The 22154-nt window shown below is 44.9% G+C and overlaps 1 protein-coding gene across 1 annotated transcript in view; it reads left to right on the top strand.

Moving 5' to 3' along the window:
* The first annotated feature begins 3942 nt into the window (after window positions 1-3942).
* Window positions 3943-22154, top strand: part of SND1 (staphylococcal nuclease and tudor domain containing 1) — a 417459-nt gene continuing 399247 nt past the window's right edge. Inside the window, exon 1 of the mRNA XM_036862917.1 lies at window positions 3943-4268. Coding sequence (XP_036718812.1) covers window positions 4191-4268 — 78 coding nt within the window. The 5' untranslated portion in view covers window positions 3943-4190. The remainder of the gene's footprint in view (window positions 4269-22154) is intronic.

The following is a 22154-nucleotide window of genomic DNA, read 5'->3' as shown; positions in this document are numbered from 1 at the left end:
ATAGTCAGAGTGCAGGGAGCTGAGGACTGAATGCAGGGTGAGGATGCAGAGGCAACAGACACAAAGAATTTCACCAAGAGGGTTTGCCTATGAAGGGAGGAGCGCTATCTGGAGAGGGATGTGGAGTAAAGATTAATTTAATTAATTTATTTTTACTGTGCAAGACATTTGAGAATATTTAAATATTAATGAGAAGAATCCAGGATAAACTGAGAGGCTATGAAACAGGAGAGGGAATTATCTGAGCGCCCTTGAGAAGGTGGAGGGGGTGGATCCTGGACATAGACAGAGAGTTTAGCCTAAGCAGTAGGAAGTTTTTTCTTTGTAACAAGGGAGAAAAGGAGAAGAATGAGAAGGAAGATAAGTTTTTAGCTTTAGTGGTGGGAAATGGAGGGAGTTCTTTTTTTTTTTTTTTTTAACATCTTTATTGGAGTATAATTGCTTTACAATGGTGTGTTAGTTTCTGATGTATAACAAAGTGAATCAGCTATATGCATACGTATATCCCCATATCCCCTCCCTCTTGCGTCTCCTTCCCACCCTCTCTATCCCACCCCTCTAGGTGGTCGCAGAGCACAGAGCTGATCTCCCTGTGCTATGCTGCTGCTTCCCACTAGCTATCTGTTTTACATTTGGTAGTGTATATATGTCAGTGCTACTCTCTTACTTCGTCCCAGCCTCCCCTTCCCCCTCCCCGTGCCCTCAAGTCCGTTCTCTACGTCTGTGTCTTTATATGAAAGGAGTTCTTGATGGCTTTTATTATCCCTCCGAAGTAGGAGGCCTTACACTATTGGAGAGTGTGGGAGAGAGTGGAGTCAGGGTTAAGAGGAAAACAGAGAAGGTTTAAAACAGACCCAGGGATTTTTTTAATTAATTTTTATTGGAGTATGGTTGCTTTCCAATGTTGTGTTGGCCTCCACTGCACAACAAAATGAATCAGCCGTACACATACAGATATCCTCTCCCTTTTGGACTTCCCTTCTATTTAGGTTACCACAGTGCATTAGGTAGAGCTCCCTGTGTTATAAAGTATGTTCCCATCAGTTGTAAAACAGACCCAGGGATTTTTAGGGCAGGGAAAATACTCTGTGTGATACTATATTGATGGATATATGTCCATTATACATTTGTCTAAACCCATACAATGTACAACACCAAGAGTGAACCCTAATGTAAACTATGGACTTTGAGTGATTATGACGTGTCAATATAAGTTCATCAACTGTAACAAATGGACCATGGGATGTTGATAATGAGGGAGGCTATGCCTGTGCAGGGGCAGGGAATATATGGAGAAATCTCTGTACCCTCCTCTCAGTTTTGCTGTGAAACTAAAACTGCTCTAAAAACATAGTTTTAATTAAACAACGACACACCAGACCCAATGGAGTTGGAGACCAAAGTGATTGAGGAAACAGAAGAAATTCCAGGCAATGTGTGAGGGCCTGTGAATTGTTAGTGTGGCAACGACCTGCATCTTTGAGTGTTTGCTCTAGTTAAGTGGTAGGTTTGGAGAAGGCAGAGAGTTCTAGAGTTGGAGTTTTGACAGTTGAGTCCAGTGGAAGGCAAATGGGGATTAGAGATGAGGATACTGGAAGGAGAGGGGCAAAAATAATGGAGTCTAAGGGACCAGGAGAAAGCAGAAAAGAGCTGATATAAAGAGGACAGAGAGGTTCAGGGACTTTGAATTCTACTTAAAGAACAGTGTGTGATAGGTAGCCTCTAAGATGATCCCCAGTGATCCTACCTCCTGGGTAATCTCTGCCCTTGTGTAATCTCCTCCCTTTGAGTGTGGGCTGCACCTAATAGAATATGGCAAGTGATGGGATGTTACTTTTTTTTTTTTTTGGCTGCGTTGGGTCTTTGTTGCTGTAAGTTGCGGCGAGTGGGGACTCAAGTGGGGGTTACTCTTCATTGCGGTGCGGGGGCTTGTCATTGTGGTGGCTTCTCTTGTTGCGGAGCACGGGCTCTAGGCACGTGGGCTTCAGTAGTTGTGGCTCGTGGGCTCTAGAGTGCAGGCTCAGTAGTTGTGGCACATGGGCTTAGTTCCTCTGCAACACGTGGGATCTTCCCACACCAGGGCTCGAACCTGTGTCCCCTGCATTGGCAGGTGGATTCTTAACGACTGCGCCACCAGGGAAGTCCTGGGATGTTACTTCTGAGATTAGGTTCAAAAAGACTCGTGCTTGTCCTCTCGCTCTCTTACTCACTTGTTCTGATGCAAACCAGTTACCACGCTGTGTGCCCTACGGGGAGACCCACATAGCAGGGAACTGAGGTCCTGAATCCTGCCAATGACTGCCTGAGTGATCTTAAATGCAGATCCTCCCTTAGTCAGATGGAACCTTCAGATGAGACAAAAGCTCCCATTGATTACAGGCTTGATTACAGCCTTGTGAGGGAACTTGAAGCTAAGACCTGCCTAGATTCCTGACAAAAACTGTGAGATAATAAATGCTCATTGTTTTAATACTTAAGTTTTGGGGTAAATTGTTATACAGCAATAGATAACTAATACAAGGTATAAGAAGTAACAGTGAGAAGGGAGAAAGGACAGCAATTATGATCAGAGAATGGGGTGTTTGAGTTTACAGTTTCAGCTGTGGAGCTGTTGTAATGCTTCATCTGTCCTAAAGAGGGTAGCTGAAGGGGTGCAGAGGTCAAATTCACTGAAGATGAGGTCAAGGCCAGGGTATTGGATAAGTCAGGCACATAAAGGTTAAAGTCACTCAGGATCACTGGGTGGAGAAGAGTGTGCACCAGGTGTCAATTTCAATGAATGACAAAGTGGCATTTGGGGCAGAGAAGACAACAACCCCAGTGAAGAGGAGAGTACTATAATCAGGTGGGATGAGCCACCACAGAGATTTTTTTTTTTTTTTGAAGAGGATGGCAAATTAATGGTATGGAAGGGGCAATAGGCGTCTAGGAAGATGCTCACCCCAAAACTTGCCTCTGGGAAAAGTGAAGTGTGGGAGAATAACCGCTTCTCAAAAGAGCTACAGGGGAAACTGTCGTCAGTGTAGGACCAAGTTTCAAGATTAAGATTAAATGGCATGAAAGTAAGATCCTTGGCTCCTCATAGCGGGCACTCGACGAATATTAGTTGTCTCTCAACATTCACATGTCTTTGCTCTGCGCCTCCCTACCCCGCCATCACTTTATTCGAAAGAGACTAGGGCTAGGTGAAGGGATGGCGTCGGGCGGTTGGAGGAGGCGTGGCTCTTCACGCTACGTCAACGGAGAGAGTGTTAGCAAGGTTCTCCGCAACTTCACTGGCGCACAAGACATATCACCCCGTAAGAGAGATGTATTCTTTCCACCAAAAAACATTAATCGAGCGCCTAACAAGTGCTAGTCACCGACGACTCAAATGCGAGCGAGATACGCTCCCGATTACAGGGAGGGCGCGCGGCCACGTTCGGTGTCAAGGCCAACATCGGTAGGTTTCACGGCGTTCAGACTTTTCCAAGTACTTCCCACACTTTCAGCTGAGGTAAAATGTCGGAAGTCTGTGTGCACCAGTACTGAGATCCCTCTAGGATTCGGCCTCGTTGGCTCGGGGGGTCCCAGTCCGCTCTCCCCAACCCTGGTGCGCCCTCCTGTAAAGCGGGCTTCCACGTGGGCTCCCCAGGGGCCCGCGGGGCGGGGCGTAATGGGCGGGGCCAAGCCGGAGGGCGAGGCTGACCCCGCCCTTGGGGCTCCCATGGCCCACCGCGCCCCGCGGCCAGATGCTGACGTGTCCTTTCCTTTCCACTACACCTCCCGACACTACCTACTACCGCTGCCCCGGAAGTCCCGCCCCATACTTAGCCCATCACCGCAAATCAGCTCTTTCAGCGCTTCCTGAAGCTCTCCACCGGTTTGGGGAGCAAGGGGCGGGGTTCCGCGAGCAGGGTGCCTATTGGCTTGGGGTCCGGCGGGCTCTGGGCTCTAATTGGCCGGAGAGCAGTGGCGCTCTGGCACGCTTGCGCGGCGAGTAGAACGTGTAGCGGCGGCGGAGATCGCGTCTCTTTTGCTGGCGGTCCCGCTGCTGCTCCTCTGAGCACCCGGCGTGTCCGTCCCGTCCATCGCCCACAGCCGGTCGCCCGCCTGCTCCTCTCCGCGGCGGCCTCTCACCAACACCGACACCCACACTGACACCTCCAAGCCGGCCCACCGTCTTACTCGCTGGTTTTCCATCGCTACACATGGCCTCCTCCGCGCAGAGCGGCGGCTCCTCCGGGGGACCCGCGGTCCCCACCGTGCAGCGGGGCATCGTCAAGATGGTGAGAGCGGGGACCGGGACACCGATCCCACTGGCCACCACCGTGCGGGAGTCTGGCGCTGGCTCCTTCCCCTGCCGCCAGCCTGCATGGTCTCCCAGATCCTCTTTCCTCTGCCTCTTTCCTCACTTTTCACCCGTTCTCGGAATCCCCTCCCTAGACGCAAACCGACACGGACTCCTCTGGGTGCCTTGCCTCCCGGACACCCTGGCATTAGGGGTCACAGTGATTTCCGTGATCGCGGCACTCAGTCTCGTGGCTGTTTACCAGGACAGACAGATTAGTGATTGGTTAACGGGGATAATTTGTTGGTAGCTGTCCTCTGATCCACCCGTTCTCTGTCCATTTTAGCATATGCTGAGTAGTTTGCAGTTTTTCAAGATCCTGACGTCCGCTCTTCCATGGAACTCTTGGAGTACTTGGTCTTCTTGAAGCTTCTATATTTTCACCCACGCTCAGTTACTTACGCCAAGTTTTCTCGCGCTCTGGCCCTCATTTCCCGTCTTTTTCCCTCCACCTCTTGTGTCAAGTTTGTAGTCCTGAGAGCTCCTCATATTTGTGCTCCCCCTCTTTTTGACTCTTAAGATGTTAGACCGGTAGGAATCTTAGCGATCATTATTGTTCCCTCACTACAGATGAGACTAGTTTGAAGAGGGCAAGTGACTTGCCTAAGGTCACCTCGTGGTTTGGATTGGAGCCAGGACCAGAGCCCAAGTGTTCTGATTCCCAGCTCACTGCTGTAACACCGTAGATTCTGCCTGATTATATATCCCCTTACTTCCTACATCCTTGAATGGTGAATTTAAACCCTGCAAGTTTCATTAAAAAATATTTACCCCCGGCTCCATGATAATTTTGTAGTATAAATTCTCTTTATCAGTTGTCCCCTCTATTGGCCTCCCCACAACGCTCCCTAATATTGGAACCTGACACTTCTTGGTTGTTACTAGAATTTCTGGTTGTGATGACCACAGACTTCCAGATTGCATTTCAGACTGCAATTCTGACTTTTCTGTCAGGAAATATTCTTTATGAGATTTTGTCCCAAAGCTCTGCAGTGGTTTACAGTTGTAGAAAGTTTAAAATACATTCTGTTTTCTTGGCTCATTGTCTTTCACAGGATTAAAGTATTCTTCAGCTTGTGTGTATGAATTAGATTTCAAGATTTTTTTTTTCCCACTGATGCTCATGTATTCATTTCTTAGGCAGTATGCTGCCGCCAGCTGAGATTCTTAGGATTTTCAATATTGCTTTCCCCGTTTATTTATACATAAACGGAGAGTCAGAATTTATCAGAAACTGAAAGAGAAGGGAATTTCCAAGGTCCACATATTTTCACCTCCTTGGAATACTGACTTGACCTATGAAAGGATTATCCTGAAGTGGCTCCTCTTAAATTAGCTTTTTCATTTGCACTGATCTTTCCCTTCACCATAGGAACAGAGCAGTGCTTGGCGGTCTGGTAGTGGAGTTGGCAGCACTGAGTGAATCTTTCTGAGTTTTTTCCTTTGCTAAGGCTTGAATTTTTCTTAAAGGCCCCTCTTATTTGTGGGGTGGGAGTGGAAGGAGGCTGAACATATTTTTGCTTTTACAAATGCTGGAGGTTTCCAGGGCATCTGGATTCTATGGGGTGACGACGTCTGCCCACAGATTACTCCCGAGGATACTGAATATCAACAATCACTTGTTTATTAAGGCTCATGTCTTGAGCTGAGTATTCTGTTTGTATTATCTCATTTATAATACCTAACAAGTAGATAGGATCATTGGCTACATTTTACCGATATGTAATCTGAGGTTTAGAAAGAGTAGTTTACCCCAGGACAGGTACTTTTTAATTGGTAATGAGAGGCAGAGCTGGGACTTGAACCCAGGCCTGTCTGCTAAAGCACAGGCTCTTGAACATCATAGTACAGTGCCTCTGACTCCAGGACATGACGTTAGCAGAGGGCAGGGCCGGTGATGCATGGCCGCAAAATTGCAGGAAAGTGAAGCTGACTGTAATTGAGCGAAGGAAAGATTAGATGTTACTCCTGTCTTGTCCAGGAGCTGCTGTTATGCTAAGTGACTTTATTTGGTGCTTATGGTCCTTACGTGCAAAGGAGTGTGGTGTGGAAGACACGTTAGGATTGGACGGAGGCTTTGAAGATTGAGTGGTAGAGTCACCTATACTGCTGTTTTTCTGTGACCAAGCTGCAAGAGGTGGGTGAGTGAGTTCCAGGCAGGGATTAGGTGAGGGAAGCTGGGTGAACTGCAGAGCGACAGGCAGATTTGTGCCAGGCTTCGAAGCCTGTCTGGAATGAAAAATCGACCCCTGGCCAATTGCTCTGTGTGAAGTTCTTCTGCTAAGCAAAGTTGTATTTTCCTGGAGAGTAATCGTTTCCAGTGGTACCAGGAACTGCTTCGTAAGAACTGCAAGCGAAGATGGGGCTCTATGACAGAGGAAAGTGAGGAGGAAATAGTTTGATGAATAGGAAAATAGTGGCCACTGCTTTGCTTGTCTTTGGGTTGAGGGGCAGAAACTGACTAACCAGAGGCGGGCCTTTCAGGCTGAGATTTGTCTGGACTCAGGCTGAGCTGAAGGTCTGAAGGTCTAGGGTTGAGGTTTGCTGCAGTGAAGAGGAGTACTCACCCTTCCTCTTTTTTGCCAAAGAACCATGGAAAGGCCATGGAAAGTGCAAGTTTCTTCTGGTCTCTGCCTTGCTGTCCTAGCAAGTCCTGCATTCCTTCTTTTAAGGTTGAAGAAGAAAGAACTGAGAATGAAGTTGTAAAAAATTTTTGCATTTGCCCAGTTTTTTAAAATGACGGTAGAGGCTACGTCTGCTATTGAGAGTGGAAGCCAAGGGACAGAGCTGGTTCTGGAATGTGTTGAAGGAGGAAGTCGGCAGTAAGTTGACACAAGCGTTGTGGGGCCCTTCCGTTACTGAGAAGGCAGTGAGAATGATGGAAAAACCGAAGGTGGATTTGTATATTTTTTGAGTTGGGATAAGACTGGCAATTGTGTGGGCAGACAAAATAGGACCTGGGAAAGTAAATGTCTCTGTCAAATCAGATATTTTCTCAAAACCCTAGAGGATTCTATCTCTGGGTTTCTTGAGTAAATACTAGACTTTCTTTAGCTGCATCAGAATATTGTCAGCACATGTTAAATAGAGGTTGGGAGAAGTCTTGGGGTACTGAGTATAAAATTCAGTCACCCCACTTAGCAGCTACTTAGAGATGGCTATTTTCGCTGGTTTTGCTGACCCCATTTACTTCTGTCATGGGGATAGAGCCCTTTTCGAAGTCTTCACGCTAACCCTCCTATCTTATGTCTGCATGTCTTTTCAAGCAGGAGCACATAGCAGGATAAATCCGCCGCAGTTCTTGAATCTTCTGTGCTTATCAGAAGCAGCCATGGAAGCAGCATATCTTATCCTGCTTATGGTGTGGAAGACCAAATCTCAATTCCCATTTCACCCCGCCCCATTTAAAAGGGGAAAAGGATCCCTCTGCCAGTCTTTGGTTTTATGCTAAGAACCAGGATTCTCACTCGATGCCTAAGCCTTGGGACACCTAAAGGAGGAAATGACCACAATTTCCTCCTTCGACAGGAATTGTGCTGCCAGGTTGTTGTGAAGCGGGATGTAAGCTTCCTGGTGAGTAGCTTAGTGGAAATTTCTCCAGTGTACAGCTTGTAGGAAATGCTGCCTATAATTTAGATCATTATAGCTAAGTGTTTCCTATGTTTCTGAGCTAAGAAGTATGTGTCTTTCCAGAGTGTAGTAGGGATAGAGTAGTAGTCTACTGATCTGTTCCTTCCTACGTGCACTTAGCTCATGCAGACTGTGAAAGAAAAACACCTTTGCTAAGCTACTTAACACTCTTATTCTACTATTCAAAGGGACAAGGTAGCCGAATAACAATATTTTAGTAGGGCCATTTGCGAAGAAGTGGGTGGAATAGGATGGAAGGCTTTCCCCTCTAGTCTTAAAATTGCCCACTTCCCAGCAGGTGAGCATGGTAGCTTTCAATCAAAATTGTAAGTAAAGGAGCACTAAGTTTTTGCTATGTCTTAAAGGCTTTCTGTCGTTTTTCCTGTACGAAGAGGAAGCATCCTTCTGGCTCTAGTCGTGCTAACAGTGGCTGCTGCCATGTACTAACTAATGATATAGAATGATGAGCAATCATATTTCCTTTCTTGAACGAATTTTATTGATCATCTGTGTCAAGCACTGTCTGGGTATTAGAGAAACAGTGGTAAAAAAGTAAATCAGATTCCTGCCCTTACGGGTTCATGGAGGAGATAGACCATCAACAAGTAAACAAGAAGATGATAGTGTAAGATAGCGATTTCCGGTAGGGGAATGGGACAGAGCGGTTGGGAGGAAGGGAGGGGTGGCTCCTTTAGGTAGGAAAGGCTTCCCTCGTCTGAGATCGGATAGACATCAAAGAACCAGCCACGGGGGAAGAGTTCCCGGCAGAGGGAACCGCAAGTGCAAAGGTCCTAGGGTCTCCACTGGTGATTATTTTCAGAATTTTTATAGCAGCTCTTCAGTGTCTTCAAGTTCATTGTTTCACATAAATGGTATGGGTTTAACCTGAGCTATTAATATATGTGTTTTACGGTGATAAAAGGTGGAAAGGCAGCAGAGGTGATGCTTGTTCTGGTATCCTGGTGAGATCAGTAGCAGACATTAAGTCTACTGAATAAATATAACTGATGAGAGATTGATTAAAAAAAATACTTGCTTTTGGTCATATTCACGTTTCTTACAGGGCCAAGACTAAGGTTGGTTTTTTTTTTTTTAAGATTTATTTATTTATTTGGGTCTTAGTTGTGACACGCAGGATCTTCGTTGCGGCACGTGGGATCTTTAGTTGTGGCATGCGGGATCTAGTTCCCTGACCAGGGATGGAACCCTGCAATGCCCCCTGCGTTGGGAGTGCGGAGTCTTAACCGCTGGACCACCAGGGAAGTCCCAAGACTAAGGTTTTCTGACTTCCTGTCAGCCAATCCTGTGTATTCCCAAGGTACCCACCTCTCAGTGGACGGGCCCCGGATGAGACGATAAACGCCAAGAGCAGGCTTAGCAGGAGTCACAGAGCAGCTAGAACCTGTCAGTGTTCATGCTCCTGACATCATTTTTTTACTGCCTGGAATGTAGTAGCTCTGGCCTCTGGCAACACTTTTAACCTAGCAAGCTTTAGGTAACAGTGATGGTGAAAAGCAAAGTAGCATGCTTCAGAGCTCAAACTAATGGTCAGGAGAGAAGAGCTCGTGAGCAGTGTGGCTGTTTAACAGGAGTGGGGACTCCTGGGGCCGGGTAGTGATCAGCGCTGGTAATAACGAGGCAAGTGTTTTGGCGCATCTATGCCCCAGTTTACTTGGGGAGTGAAATTTGGGAAATAAGTGAACATTTTAGTTTTCATCGGTAAGTTCAGAAGAGAAAATTGGCCAGGTTTTTGAATCCCGGTAAGAAGCTTCTAAGGTCTGTTGTGAAACTTACTTATCAGCATGGGCTAGCAGTCCAGCTGACAGGTATGGTTCTAGCAGGGTGTTCAGTAGATATCCTTTGGAATCTGGTCTTTGGATTTATTTTGTTTCATTTTTTCAAGGGAGAGCATAGCTAAATATTGTAGGAAATTTTTTGCCTTATCGGGGACAAGGAATGAAGTAGAGGGATTCAACTCTTACTGGGCTTAGGTAGCTTTTCCTCTTATTTCTTGTTTGGAGATGGATACCCACCCAGGTCCCCCCACCACCCCGCCCCGGTTTCTGTTGCTAATTCCTCTCTTGGGAGACTGACGTATGCTTTTTGTTCTTACAGCGGAAATTGATGCAGAATCACAGGTTGTGAACATTTGATGCAGATGGAGTGTTGTGGGGATTCACTTACTTTCAGTGAGACTCAATATGATAAATTAACATCACGTTTTTCTCACTTAGCTCTAATGTTTAGGAAAAAAACCCCCAGTGATTTCAGTTGGCATTTTTTAAAAATTAGGAAGTTAAGCAACTTACAGGGAAAATAAACTTAATGAAAATTTAGGTGACACTTTCAGATGTCATTTTTGAGATGTTCAGTCTCTGATATAAACTGGGCTTGGCATATTTTCTCCATTTACATGCTTATGACGGAGACTTTAAGGCACCATCTCCTCTCTCTTTATGCCTTAACACAGTTTGAGGTGCTTTGCGTTCTCTTTACGTGGGAAGTAGTCTGCTCGGGATGGTCTTGTAACACCAACCTCATGTGTAATGGGGGAATTGAGGAGATTTGGGGAACTGTGCTTCAAGTTAATAAATCCAATGCATTAACATTGTCCCTGGGAAGCAACCTGGAAAAGAAGAGAGATCATGGACCTGGGATTAAGGGGACACAGGTTCTAGGCCAGCTGCTGCTGTTGTGCAGCTGCGTGCTGTGGGGTAAGGTAGTCTGCCTCTCAGGCTCTTTTCTTTTCTCTTAAATGAAGTGGTTGGACTCATCGTCTCTAAGCTCCTTATAGCCCCCAAAGGCTGCAAATGTATAAGAAAGAAGCAGTGTATTACATGTTTTTTAGGCATGAATCAAAGCTGAGAAATCTTATGCCTTCTGGTAGTCTTCACTTTGAATTGCTGCTTATCCTGCAGGAGACATATTTTCTGTTCCCATTGCTTGTTTTTTGTTCTGTTTTGAGAAGGTAGATTAGTTGAAATACGGTTTTCTAGTGTGGAAGACCAGAGTTAGAATTTGAATTAGACTAAGTGATCAGACACTGGAGCGGCTGGAGGGTGGATAGAATTGAGCCATGAAGATTCCTGGCTTCAGCGGTGGTGTTGGGATAGACTAGTGGGAGTGGTTGCTTGGGACCCAGAGGAACATGGTACCAGTGGGTTTTATTTATGCAGTCTCACCTCTGCTTCCGAACACCCAGCCATTCTCCTGGGGCAGCAGGTCTAGACCTGCGAAGGGTGGGGATGAGGAGGACAGTCAGGGAACCTGTAGTGCATGGGGAGAGTTTATTCTGGTCCTGCTCTTGTTGTGGGAGTCTGGCAGGAGCATGGGGCTTGGTTGGGTTCTGAGCTCTGGTTTTCACACTCTGACGCCAAAGCCTCTTCCTTTAGATCATTCTCATTGTCTTGCAGATCTTTCCCACTTCCATTTCATGTGCAAGTATAGGAATCATCTTAATCTATTCTTGGTAGTTCCTCACATGGTTTCTTCAGTTTATTTTTTATTGTAAGCTTTCTTACATCCTTTCTGGGAGTAGATATAGAGAGAGAGAAGGAGGCCAGTTATTTTCTAAACAGGTCGTTGCATCAGGACCACCTAGAAGGCTGTTCTGAGGCACTGGATTAGAATCTCTGCAAGTGTGGCTTGGGAATCCGTATTTTATTCTTTTTTTCCCACTGCACCGTGCGCCACGCGGATCTTAGTTCCCTGACCAGGGATCGAACCTGTGCCCCCTGCAGTGGAAGTGTGGAGTCCTAACCACCGGACGAGCGGGGAATTCCCGGGAATCCGTATTTTAAAAAAGCCACTCCTAAGTGATTCTGAAAGAGTCCGTTTGGGATTCATCCAGGGGCTGGCATTTGAGACCCACTGATCTTGTTTAACTTCTGTGCTGTATGTAGTTGAAGGGGCAGGACATAAATGACAAAAGAAGTGTATGTTTTTGGGGCCAGTGCCTCTGAATTTTATACGAGAGGGGATAGTAGCTTCTTTTTTTCTTTTTAGCACTTGTCTTGATGGCTCCCAGGACCCTTCGCATTGCTTTTAATCTGTAGCTCAATATTGGGCTGACGTCCTCAGGGGTCCATTTACAGTGACTCCGAGAGCCTATTCCTAGGTCATAACTGACAGCTGAGGAGTTGTTTTATATGCCTGACTTAGGCCATATGCTCATTTTAACACTCATTTGCCACTTTTCCTTCTATTTGCATAGATTCCCCAGATCTTCCTATAATTTGGCACCCATAACTTGGCACGTTATTACTATGGAAGTCTTTAGTGTCATCTACAAACATGAAGATTCTCTGCTCCTCACTTTCTGCTCTTAGAATCCTGCAGAACCACACATGTGGGCTTTTTGGTTTCTCTATTTATATCCATCCTGTTTCTTGTTTATAAGCCCCGTTCTTAACAAGAACAACACCAGTAAAACCCAAAATGATAATGACATCTTTGGTGGTTTAAGTCTTTACTTTTTATTTTTTTAATTTATTTTTGGCTGCGTTGGGTCTTTGTTGCTGCGCGTGGGCTTTCTCTAGCTGCGGTGAGCAGGGGCTGCTCGTCGTTGCGGTGCGCGGGCTTCTCATTGCCGTGGCTTCTCTTGTTGAGGAGCACGGGCTCTAGATGCAAAGGCTTCAGTAGTTGTGGCACGTGGCCTCAGTAGTTGTGGCTCGCGGGCTCTAGAGCGCAGGCTCCGTAGTTGTGGTGCACAGGCTTAGTTGCTCCACGGCATGCGGGATCTTCCCGGACCAGGGATCAAACCCGTGTCCCCTGCCTTGACAGGCGGATTCTTAACCACTGTGCCAACAGGGAAGCCCAGTCTTTACTTTCTATTCCACTAGCTTGTCTAATATGTAAATAAAACTTCCTTGTAATTCTCAAGTCTTTGAGGTCCTTGTGATTAAGGGTCACATTTGCAGTTCCTTGGTGGCCTTTCCTTCTTTTGACCAGCCGTTTTCTAGTTCATCCCTGAAGTACTTCCACATGCTCAGGTGAATGCCATCCAGTGTTAGTAATTTCATAATTATTGATATTTAAATTTTCAACGTCATGCTTGTTCCTAAGACTTCAAACAGTATAGAAGTATGTAAGGTTAAATGCAAAAATCTCGCTCTGCCCTCCTTATGAGTTTTCTACCATTCGTTCTCATTCCCTTAAGTAAATGTTCTTCCCACAGTTTTTTCATGCAGATATATACACCCTCCCTTTTTAAACAAACAAACAAACAAACAGAAATGAGGTCGTAATGAGTCCTGTAACTTTCCTTTTTAAATTAATTGTCATAACTATCTTTCTATGTCATAATTATACGTCTATCTCATTCTTTAATGTTTGAGGAGTATTCCATAATTTGGGTGTGTTTGCTTATCCACTTTTTTCCTGTTGATATATCAACATCCTTTGATACATCTTCGTGTTCTTGTGTCGGCATTTCCCTAAGGTAGATTCCTAGAAGTGCACTTAATGTTTCTGGTAGTTGTAGGGGGCGCTTTACTTAGAATTCACCTCTATATCCTACAAGGATCATCTTAGATTAGATTTAGGGCAAAATACAGCTTATCCTCTCCTTACACTCATTAATCCTTTCACGGTTGGTAGTCTATTTCCCCAGTCAGTATCCTTGAAAACCACTATCTTTTCAGTGGAGGGCAGGGCTCAGCTCCTGGGGATCATTAAATCACTACTCTTTAATTGCTTGAAGGCCCCCAGATGTTTGAGGTCTTGAACTTAAAGGAGAGTAGGCTCTTAGAGCTTTAGCCTTATCTGCTCTCTCTGGGTTCTAGAGAGCTCCCTTGCTAAGAAAGGGTGCAACTGCCTACCTATGGATGACAGGAGGAGGTCAGGGGCAAGGTCCTGTGAGAGGCCTGACTTTTCTTTCCTACGGTCTGGTACATAGGTCTTCCTCATTTTTCTTCTTGGATTAGCAGGTGGGGTGGTAGTGGTGGTGAGCCTGACCACATCCTGCACGGGGAAAGCCGGCCATTTTTAGAGTTGTTCGGAGAGGCCGAACCAGGGGAGTCTCGTTTGCAGCCTTTCGGTCCAGCTCGTCTCAACCCTGCTGATGGTTTACCTCCAGTTTCCGGGGCTTCAGGTGTGTGTGTGCCCCTCCCATATTTTTAGCATATTGGAACACTGCCTCTACTTTTATTTAGTTTGAGAATCTTTGGGGCAATCAGCTATTTTAAAAATTGAAATATTATTTTAAAAGGAAATGATTTCACCATTGAAAATGGGAAACCAGTATTACTTCCTGGTTACTACTTACTAGAAAGTACCTTTAGAAAAACCCCACGATGCAAACTAAGCAGCGAGTGTTACTAAACTCCAGCGAGGTACAGCGTCTCACAGCGGGCTCTGAAGGAAGCGTGTAACAAGTGGTAGAGGTGTGCTGGAGGCTTCGGGCCGCCAGACTGAAACTTCATTTAATAGAACAGGTTGAAAGAGAATTGAAAAGGGGACGGGAGACACTTCTTATTTATGTATAAATATTAAATGCTGATACATACATACAGGGATCATATACCCCCCAAACCAGTTTTTCTTGGTTTGTTTTTTAAACAAGCCCACACTTTGGGAAACAGACACATAAGTTGTGTCTTGAGGCAGAACCGAACTGATCTTCTGGGATGGCTGTGGCCCACGTCATCAGCTTCGCTGGCGATTAGCCACAATACCTTGGGCAAGTGACTTTACCCTTTACCTTCCAGCTTTGCCTGTGAACGAGCATAATAACAGTGCTCACCTCATGGGGTTGTTGCTGATAAAATGAGTGAGAGAAAGCGGTGTTCTGACCATTGGCTGGTGTTAGTAGTCCAGCACTTTCCGGATCTGTCCCCAGCTCAGATGGGACTGGAATTGGAACCAGCTGAGGCAAAATGAAAGGAAGAAGGGCACCTGGCAAGTTTTGTGATGTTAAGGCGGTTCAATTTGAAGGACTGGCTTTAATTTTGAGATTATATTCTTACCAGTATTATTTTTTTTTTGGCTAAAACGTCCTTTACTGTATAAATAACGTGATGGCCTTTGTTTTCTTTCATGTCCTCAGTACAAATAAAAAATGTATAACATGTCAGTCCTTAATTTTTGGAAGTGGGGGAAACTCTACTGGTCTGGAATCTTTAAAAGTCTGGGAAGCCCTGGCTTGGCAGAAACTGTGCACTGGCAAATGTGTAACCTTCTGAGCTTTGGAGGTATTCATTTAACTGTTAGGAAAGATTAAACAAATTTAGGTAACACGTGGAAAAGGGCAGTTGTATGTGTGAATACTAGTTGTGGTTCAGCGGCACAGGTGAGGCTAATCAGGCAAAAATATGATGGGCAAAGTTTTGCTTTCCTTTGACTCCTGCCCCATCCTCCCAGGAACCCTCTAGCCTCTGGTGCTTTAGGACTGGGCTGCATTTCGTCTCCACCCCCAAAGGATCAAAACTTGAAGTTGATATATTTAGAAAAAATTTTCCACTACAACGTAAAACATTTTCTGTTTTCTTTGCCCCGAGGTGGACTAGTTTGTTTGGGCATTTTCTGGTCCCCTTTGGGAGACTGGCAGAGAGGAACAATGTGTAGGACCAGCATAAATTGGTTATTTGCAAGGAACAGCCCCTTACCTGGCCTCCCACCTTTGTAAGGACAGGGCAACTTACATCCCACTTTGCCCAGGGCTGTTGTCTTGGCACGATTATCAGTAACGCCCTGTTCTCACTCTCAAAGTGTTCTGATTTGAGTGATAAAATGTATGTTTAATGGGTTTAGTAAGAAGAGTCAAGTCTGGGAGAAAGAGTGTGGGCTGGCATAGTTCAACAGAGGCCAAAATAAACAGAAGGTAGTTGGTTTTTTAAGTGTCTGCTAGGATGGCCTGGGGCGGGGTGGAAGGTCTCCAGGCTTTCATGGAGCACCGGCAGCCCGGGCTTGAGACCAGGCTGTGCACCTGATTCTGGGTAAAGCTTTGGGCTGATGAGATTTTAGGTGTCCCTCTCATTAAAATGCTGTTAAATAGAGGCAGGGAACCTTGTTTTATGGTGGAAGGGGGACCTCATGAAGTTAAATACTGAAGGTTTTCTTGGAGAATGGATGGGTTGGAAAAATCAGATGTGATATTTTCAGATCAGTTTCTCTGTTTTAAACATCTCTTCTGGGGAGACGGTGAAAGTGACAGGTCTTGACAGAGGCAGAGGAATGAAACGGATGAGATAAAAGGCAGCAGAAATGGGTAGGTCCAGGTGGGAACGCTCAGATGTTTGTGAAAGCAGCTGTGAGCAATCTGCTGTCGATATGCAAGTTGAAGGAAACTTGCCTAAAGTGAGGAAGGCCTGCTGGAAGTTTGTGGTAGAGAAAGGAATGAGAAGCGAGACATTTAAGTCTGTGTTTCCAGTCTCTGGAACGTGATGTTAGTGAACTTTTAAACTTTATGAATTCTGTTCCAGGAGAGGGAGGATGCATTGTTTTATATATAGCCTTTAATACCAGGGGCATTTTTATTTTTGGCAACCACCCAAAACAGTGACTTACTCTGTCAAATGTAATTTAGCTTACACTTACCTAATAGCACTGTCCCCGGTCTTCATGGAAAGTGGGGCATTTCTTCCTCCCATTCCTTCCCCCTTTGTGTAAGTAAGGGGGAGGGAGGCTCCATCCGAGTACCTGGGAATCCCGCTGAGCTTTATTATTCTGTGTGCAGTAATTGCTTGTGTTATTACTCCTGGCAGGTGAGCCCTTTCGCAGCCCAGAGGCCAGGAGGCTGCCTCTGTTACTTAAAAGCCGAGTTATCTTGTTAAACTCCTCTCTTGTGAGAGCTTTAGGCTCTCCTGAGACCTGCCGCAGGCTCTCTGGAGCCCAGGCCCCGCTCCCGGTTCAGCCTGCCCTGCCCGGTTGTTAGTCATCTCCTGCCAGCGCGTCACAGAGCCAGTCCGTGCGGGGCTGCCGGCCAGGCCGCTCGGCTTCCATTGAATTCTTCAGCGTCCCCGGATTGGTGCTCTGAATGAAAGTACCTCTCCTACTCTCGCGTCAGAAGAAAGTGTGTTTCCCTGATTATCGACTGGATGAAGCTGAAAGCCAGTGTAGAGAGAATAATAAACTTGGGACTCAGATTATCTGAGGAACGGGGAAAATCGGTTTTTGAAAGGGGTTGATGGCACAAGGCTAAACATAGTAAGGATGCCCCAGGAGTCTGAGCTGTCCATAAACTTTCTTGTGAAATTTCTATGCTTTATGTGTTAAAAACTTTCATTTATTTTGAAAGGAAAAAAACCAAAAGAAAAAAAAACGGTGAGGGGAATCAAAGAGCTGGGCTTTAGTGATAGTATAGGGTAAGTAGAATATTATTGGTATTTTTTAATAAAAATGGAGGAACAGTCTCTTCTGGGCAGTACTTGTAAGCAAATTCCAGATCATGGCCCAATAGCCTTAGTTTAACTTCTTGAAGAGGTGTGCAAATCTGTGCATTATGGTCAAGGATGGGGGTGGGCTGGGCACACCGGCATATAGTGGGGAAGGCATGACCACTTGTCTTGTAATCTTCAGCTGTGTTAGGTGATAAGGGACTTCATAACACTCTCTGAAGGATTTTAATATTAAGGAGAATCTTGGGATGGTACATTAATTTAGCAATAAAGGACTCTGAAAGGTTTATGGTAGATTTGTGGTTTGTACTTCTTTATTTTGACATCTAAAATTGACTGTCAACATTTCAAATAGGAAAAGTTTCCAAAGAAGTTTGGACAATAAAATGGGAACATTAATGCTTTTCATGGGTAGCACAGAAATTGCTTGACTTTCCCAAGTTCTACAGTCAGTCCTACATATAAGCCAAAATAAATATATTAGATATTCTTGAGAGACGATTCATTCGGAACAGTATTGAGTATTATGCTCAATAACCCAGCATCCGTTTGCCATAAATTAGTTCTAAGAAAAAATGTGCATGGCTTTACAGAAACAAACCCGAGGAACAGTAAATGCAATAATCTTCATTCCTATAGAATGTTGCAAGAGTCTGATATACTTTCACTTAGCTGTATCTGGTGCAGGCCTCCTACCCCCTTTTTAATCATGAGATTATGATTTGCTGTTTTGCATAGTGTACCTTTTGCTCGGGGATGCAGTGATGGCGTGCTGTGAGGAGGAGAAATAAGATGACAGCAGCTGTGGCCATTGAGGCTGGGAAAGCAGTAGCTGTGCTTTCCCCCTTTCTGGATCAGGTTTTGTGGTTACACTTCTGTCCTTCCTCTGAGCATTGGAGTTGGGGAGGAGGAACGAGAATTAAAGGGTGGGGAGGGCTGGACGTACAGACCCCGTTAACTGAGTAGCCCCTGGAATGCAACCTAGGCCTCTCCACCCTGCCTTGGCAACTTGCTTGGCACCTTGCTTCATCTCCATTTGCCCCTGAAGGGGGGAGGAAAAATCTTTGGCCTCAGAACACATTTTTTGAGCTTCCTTAACAGAAGACCTGTCTTAGGGGAGTTGCCTCCGAAACCTGCAGTGCCAGTGCATCAATTCAAGAGAAATAAGACCTTAACCTTCCTCTCACATTTTTTAGCAGTTCTGAAACCTGGAGTGGGCAGATATGCAAAGTGTATCTGAAACAAAAAAGGCACTGGTGATTTGAAACCCACAAAATAGGCTAAGGCCAGACACCCTAGAAGTGTGTATTTTGAAGCATTTAAGAAAACAATTGGTGACTTTTTAAAGTGCCTTAAAATTTCTCACAGTCCACAAACCAAACCTTTGGGCTAGGGTTCCAGTTTGTCATTGTTTGGTAAACAGTATTACAGGGTGGGATGTGGAAAATATTCAGAAGGCATGCCCTGGGAATTTTTAATCCCATTCATGACAGGCACATGAATATATCTGTAATACTTGGTGTACAAACGGTGCTTAGAACGGATCTTTACATCAAAGTCTTAGTGTCTAGAATTTGGTGTTTTTAGTGGCTGTATTATACTCTAACTGGGGTCTGGTTGGGAAGGCGGGGTGGATTCTGAGCCCCTTGGAGAGGGCTGTGAGCTGGCTTGATAGTAGCTTAAGCTTGTTCTTTTCTTCTCCACTGAGCGCTTCCCTCCTTGTCAGTGTGTTCTTTGCCTCCACTAATATTTCTCTGTGAGCTTCTTCCCTGGAGATAAAATGAAAAAATGTTACTCTCTTCGCTATCAGTTTAGGCATTTTTGTTACCGTGGTATTTGGCTTTGGCATGTAAATCTCTCAAGAGATTCTTGTCTATTAAACAAGAATAAATATAAGAATCATCGAAAATAAAATCCTAGAAGAGATGACAGCGTTTGTTCAGACAGAGTATCTCTTTGGGGGATATAGGAAATGACTGAGGAAAGTGGGAGGACAATTGAGTATCGAATAGTTAATTGGGAGATTTCTCCAGTGTGGTCTGGGACATAGATTTGAATGGTTTCTGTTGACAGTAGACTTGATAGCTCGCAGGAAATAATAGAGCGGTTGGAAATGAGTTAGGTAAAACATTCTTAAAGGATGTAACAAGGAAATTTGACACTTCATAATAAGAGGGCTGATGAAGAAAGCAGGTTGAAGAAAATGTTCCCAGAGGAAACACGAACTTCTTAGGGGAGAATAAAATGATGCTGAAGACTGTTGGAGTTGCCTTAGAGAGGACAGAGAGAGAGGGCTGGACAAAGTACTGAACTCGGGGAGGGGAGAATCTTTGAGGGGAGGGTTAGGTGAGGACACGCTTGCCTGTAGGTCATGCTAGGGAGGGGTTTCCTGTAAGGCCTTAGAGAACCTTTGGGTTACCTGTTGTCATTTGGCGGAAAAACAGGAAAAACAGCTGTGAATGCAGTGCATGCTCTTAAGAGCTTGGCTCTCTCGTTAGCTTCAACAAAAATCCACTAAGCTATGAGCTGCTTAAGGACAAGGACTGTGTTTTAATTGTTTTTGTCGCTTCTTTCCAAAGTCTAGCACTTGATACTTGTGCTTGATACATACTAGGACCATTCATTTATTCAGAAAAAACACTTACTGAATGCTTACTTTGTCTCTGGTCTTGTTCTGGGCTCTGGGGCTACCATGGTGAATAAGATGGTTGTAGTCCTTGCCTGGAGAGAGCTTGCACCGTGGAGTGGAAAACTGATACTAAACAATTCATTATGCTATTTAATGTTGTGATGAATTCTATGGGAGAGAAATACAGAGGCTCAGAGCATATATGGCATATAGCTGACCTAGTCTGGGGATTGGGAAGGCCTCTTTGAGTAAAAAGTTTAAGCTGAATTTGCTGGAGGACATGTTTGAGCCAGGCAGATTCCCCAGGCACAATGGGGAATAAAGTGTGTGTGTGAGGGGAGATTAACCTTGTTGTGCATACCTGTCACCTGAGGATCTTATTAAAATGCAGATTCTGAATCAGGAGGTCCAGGTAGGGTCTGAGTCTGCAGTTCCGACAAGCTCTCCGGTGACTGCTGGTCTGTAATTGCCTTCAGAGGCTTTCTGTGCATCCTCCTCCCCTTCTTTGTTTCAGTTGAAAGATGATGGGTCAACACCCCCCCGCCCCCCGCTGTGCCTCCCTCCATCTGTAGCCATGGTGGCTGCAGTGATTTAACTTTTCAGTGTATTTAAAGTATAGTTGATTAGCTGTAGAGACTCTTATTCTTGCGGAAGAGGAAATCAGGATTTGGTAAGGATAAAAGAAAATAAAATCTAAACTCGGGATCCAGTGTCTTGCAAATTAATAGATTTCTCTTGGCATTTACCAAAACATCTTTCCCTTTGTTTCTAGACTGGAGTGGGGAAACCAGGCATTGTTTTTGATAATCAGATTCTTCTTCGTTAATAAAGAAGGCCAGCTCCTGGGGGAAAGGGATTACCATCAAGATTACAGGATTTAAACCAAAAATATGGATGGTGCTCTGGCCTCTTAGAGAATGTTCTCAAGAGAGGACTCTGAATTTTCATCCATTGTTTCTCAAAACTTTTGAGACATTAGGGGGTTTTTGGCTTTTCTGAATATAAAATCTAATTAGATCACACATGTAGGTTTTTAAAAATCCCCACCAGATAACTAGCACTGGAAGGAAGAGGGCATCTCCCTAAAATTCAAGATCCTTTCTGGTAGTGATAACCTTTTCTTTTTTTATTTGGATGCAGACCATTTTTAAAGTCTTTACTGAATTTGTTACAATATTGTTTCTGTTTTATGCTTTGGTTTTTTGGCCGTGTGGCATGTGGGATCTTAGCTCCCTGACCAGGGATCTAACCTGCACCCCCTGCATTGGAAGGCGAAGTCTTAACCACTGGACCGTCAGGGAAGTCCCCAGCGATAGCTTTTTTGAACTGTGTGCTCAGAGCTTGGAATTCTGTGATTTGAATGCGTCTAGCATATTCTCTCATTTGGAAGAAGAACATGAAGCGATGAACGGATTATATGGGACGATATGGTCCTTGCAACACAATAACGGTTTTGTCACTGAACTGAACTTGGGTCTGCTTTGCTGCACAGCAAAGCCAATTTACTGACACCAGGTTGTGGTGAAGTATGTTTATTTGCTGGGTGCCAAGCAAGGTGGCTCGTGTTCAGAAGACCTGAACTCCTTGATGGCTTTCAGGGGATGATTTTCTTTTTTTAAATTTTTATTGGAGTATAGTTGATTTACAATGTTGTGTTAGTTTCAGGTGTAGAGCGAAGTGAATCAGTTATACATACACATACATCTACTCTTTTTTAGATTCTTTTCCCATGTAGGCCATTGCAGAGTATTGAGTAGAGTTCCCTGTGCTATACAGTAGGTCCTTATTAGTTATCTATTTTTTATATAGTAGTGTGTATATGTCAGTCCTAATCTTCCAATTTATCCCTCCCTCAGGGAATGATTTTTAAAGGTAACATTTGGGGTGAGGGCTGCAGGGTGTATGACTTTCTTCTGCTGATTGGTTGATGGTGAGGTAACAGGGTGATGTGAATCTTAATTATCAATGTTGTGGTGCCTGCCAGCCAGCCAGCGTGGGGTATACAGCGTGTCGTCACTGTCCTCTACCCAGGTGGGGGGGGTCTTAGTTTCTGCAGAACAACTCAAAGATACGTGTTAGATTGTGTGTATCCCTTGAGGAGGAACTAGAACTCTGTTTTATCACTGAACTATTGTCGTTACTTGTCTTGTTTAACTGCTTTTTGTTTCTGCATTCCCTCACTCCCCTAATGAGTTAACTGCTGGCGCCTGCTGTTTGGAACTCTGGAAGG

Source organism: Balaenoptera musculus, chromosome 9 (genome assembly GCF_009873245.2).
Source record: "Balaenoptera musculus isolate JJ_BM4_2016_0621 chromosome 9, mBalMus1.pri.v3, whole genome shotgun sequence".
NCBI classification, from domain to species: domain Eukaryota; kingdom Metazoa; phylum Chordata; class Mammalia; order Artiodactyla; family Balaenopteridae; genus Balaenoptera; species Balaenoptera musculus.
Note: the sequence above shows the minus strand (reverse complement) of the source record. Positions and strands in the feature narration are given on the sequence as shown.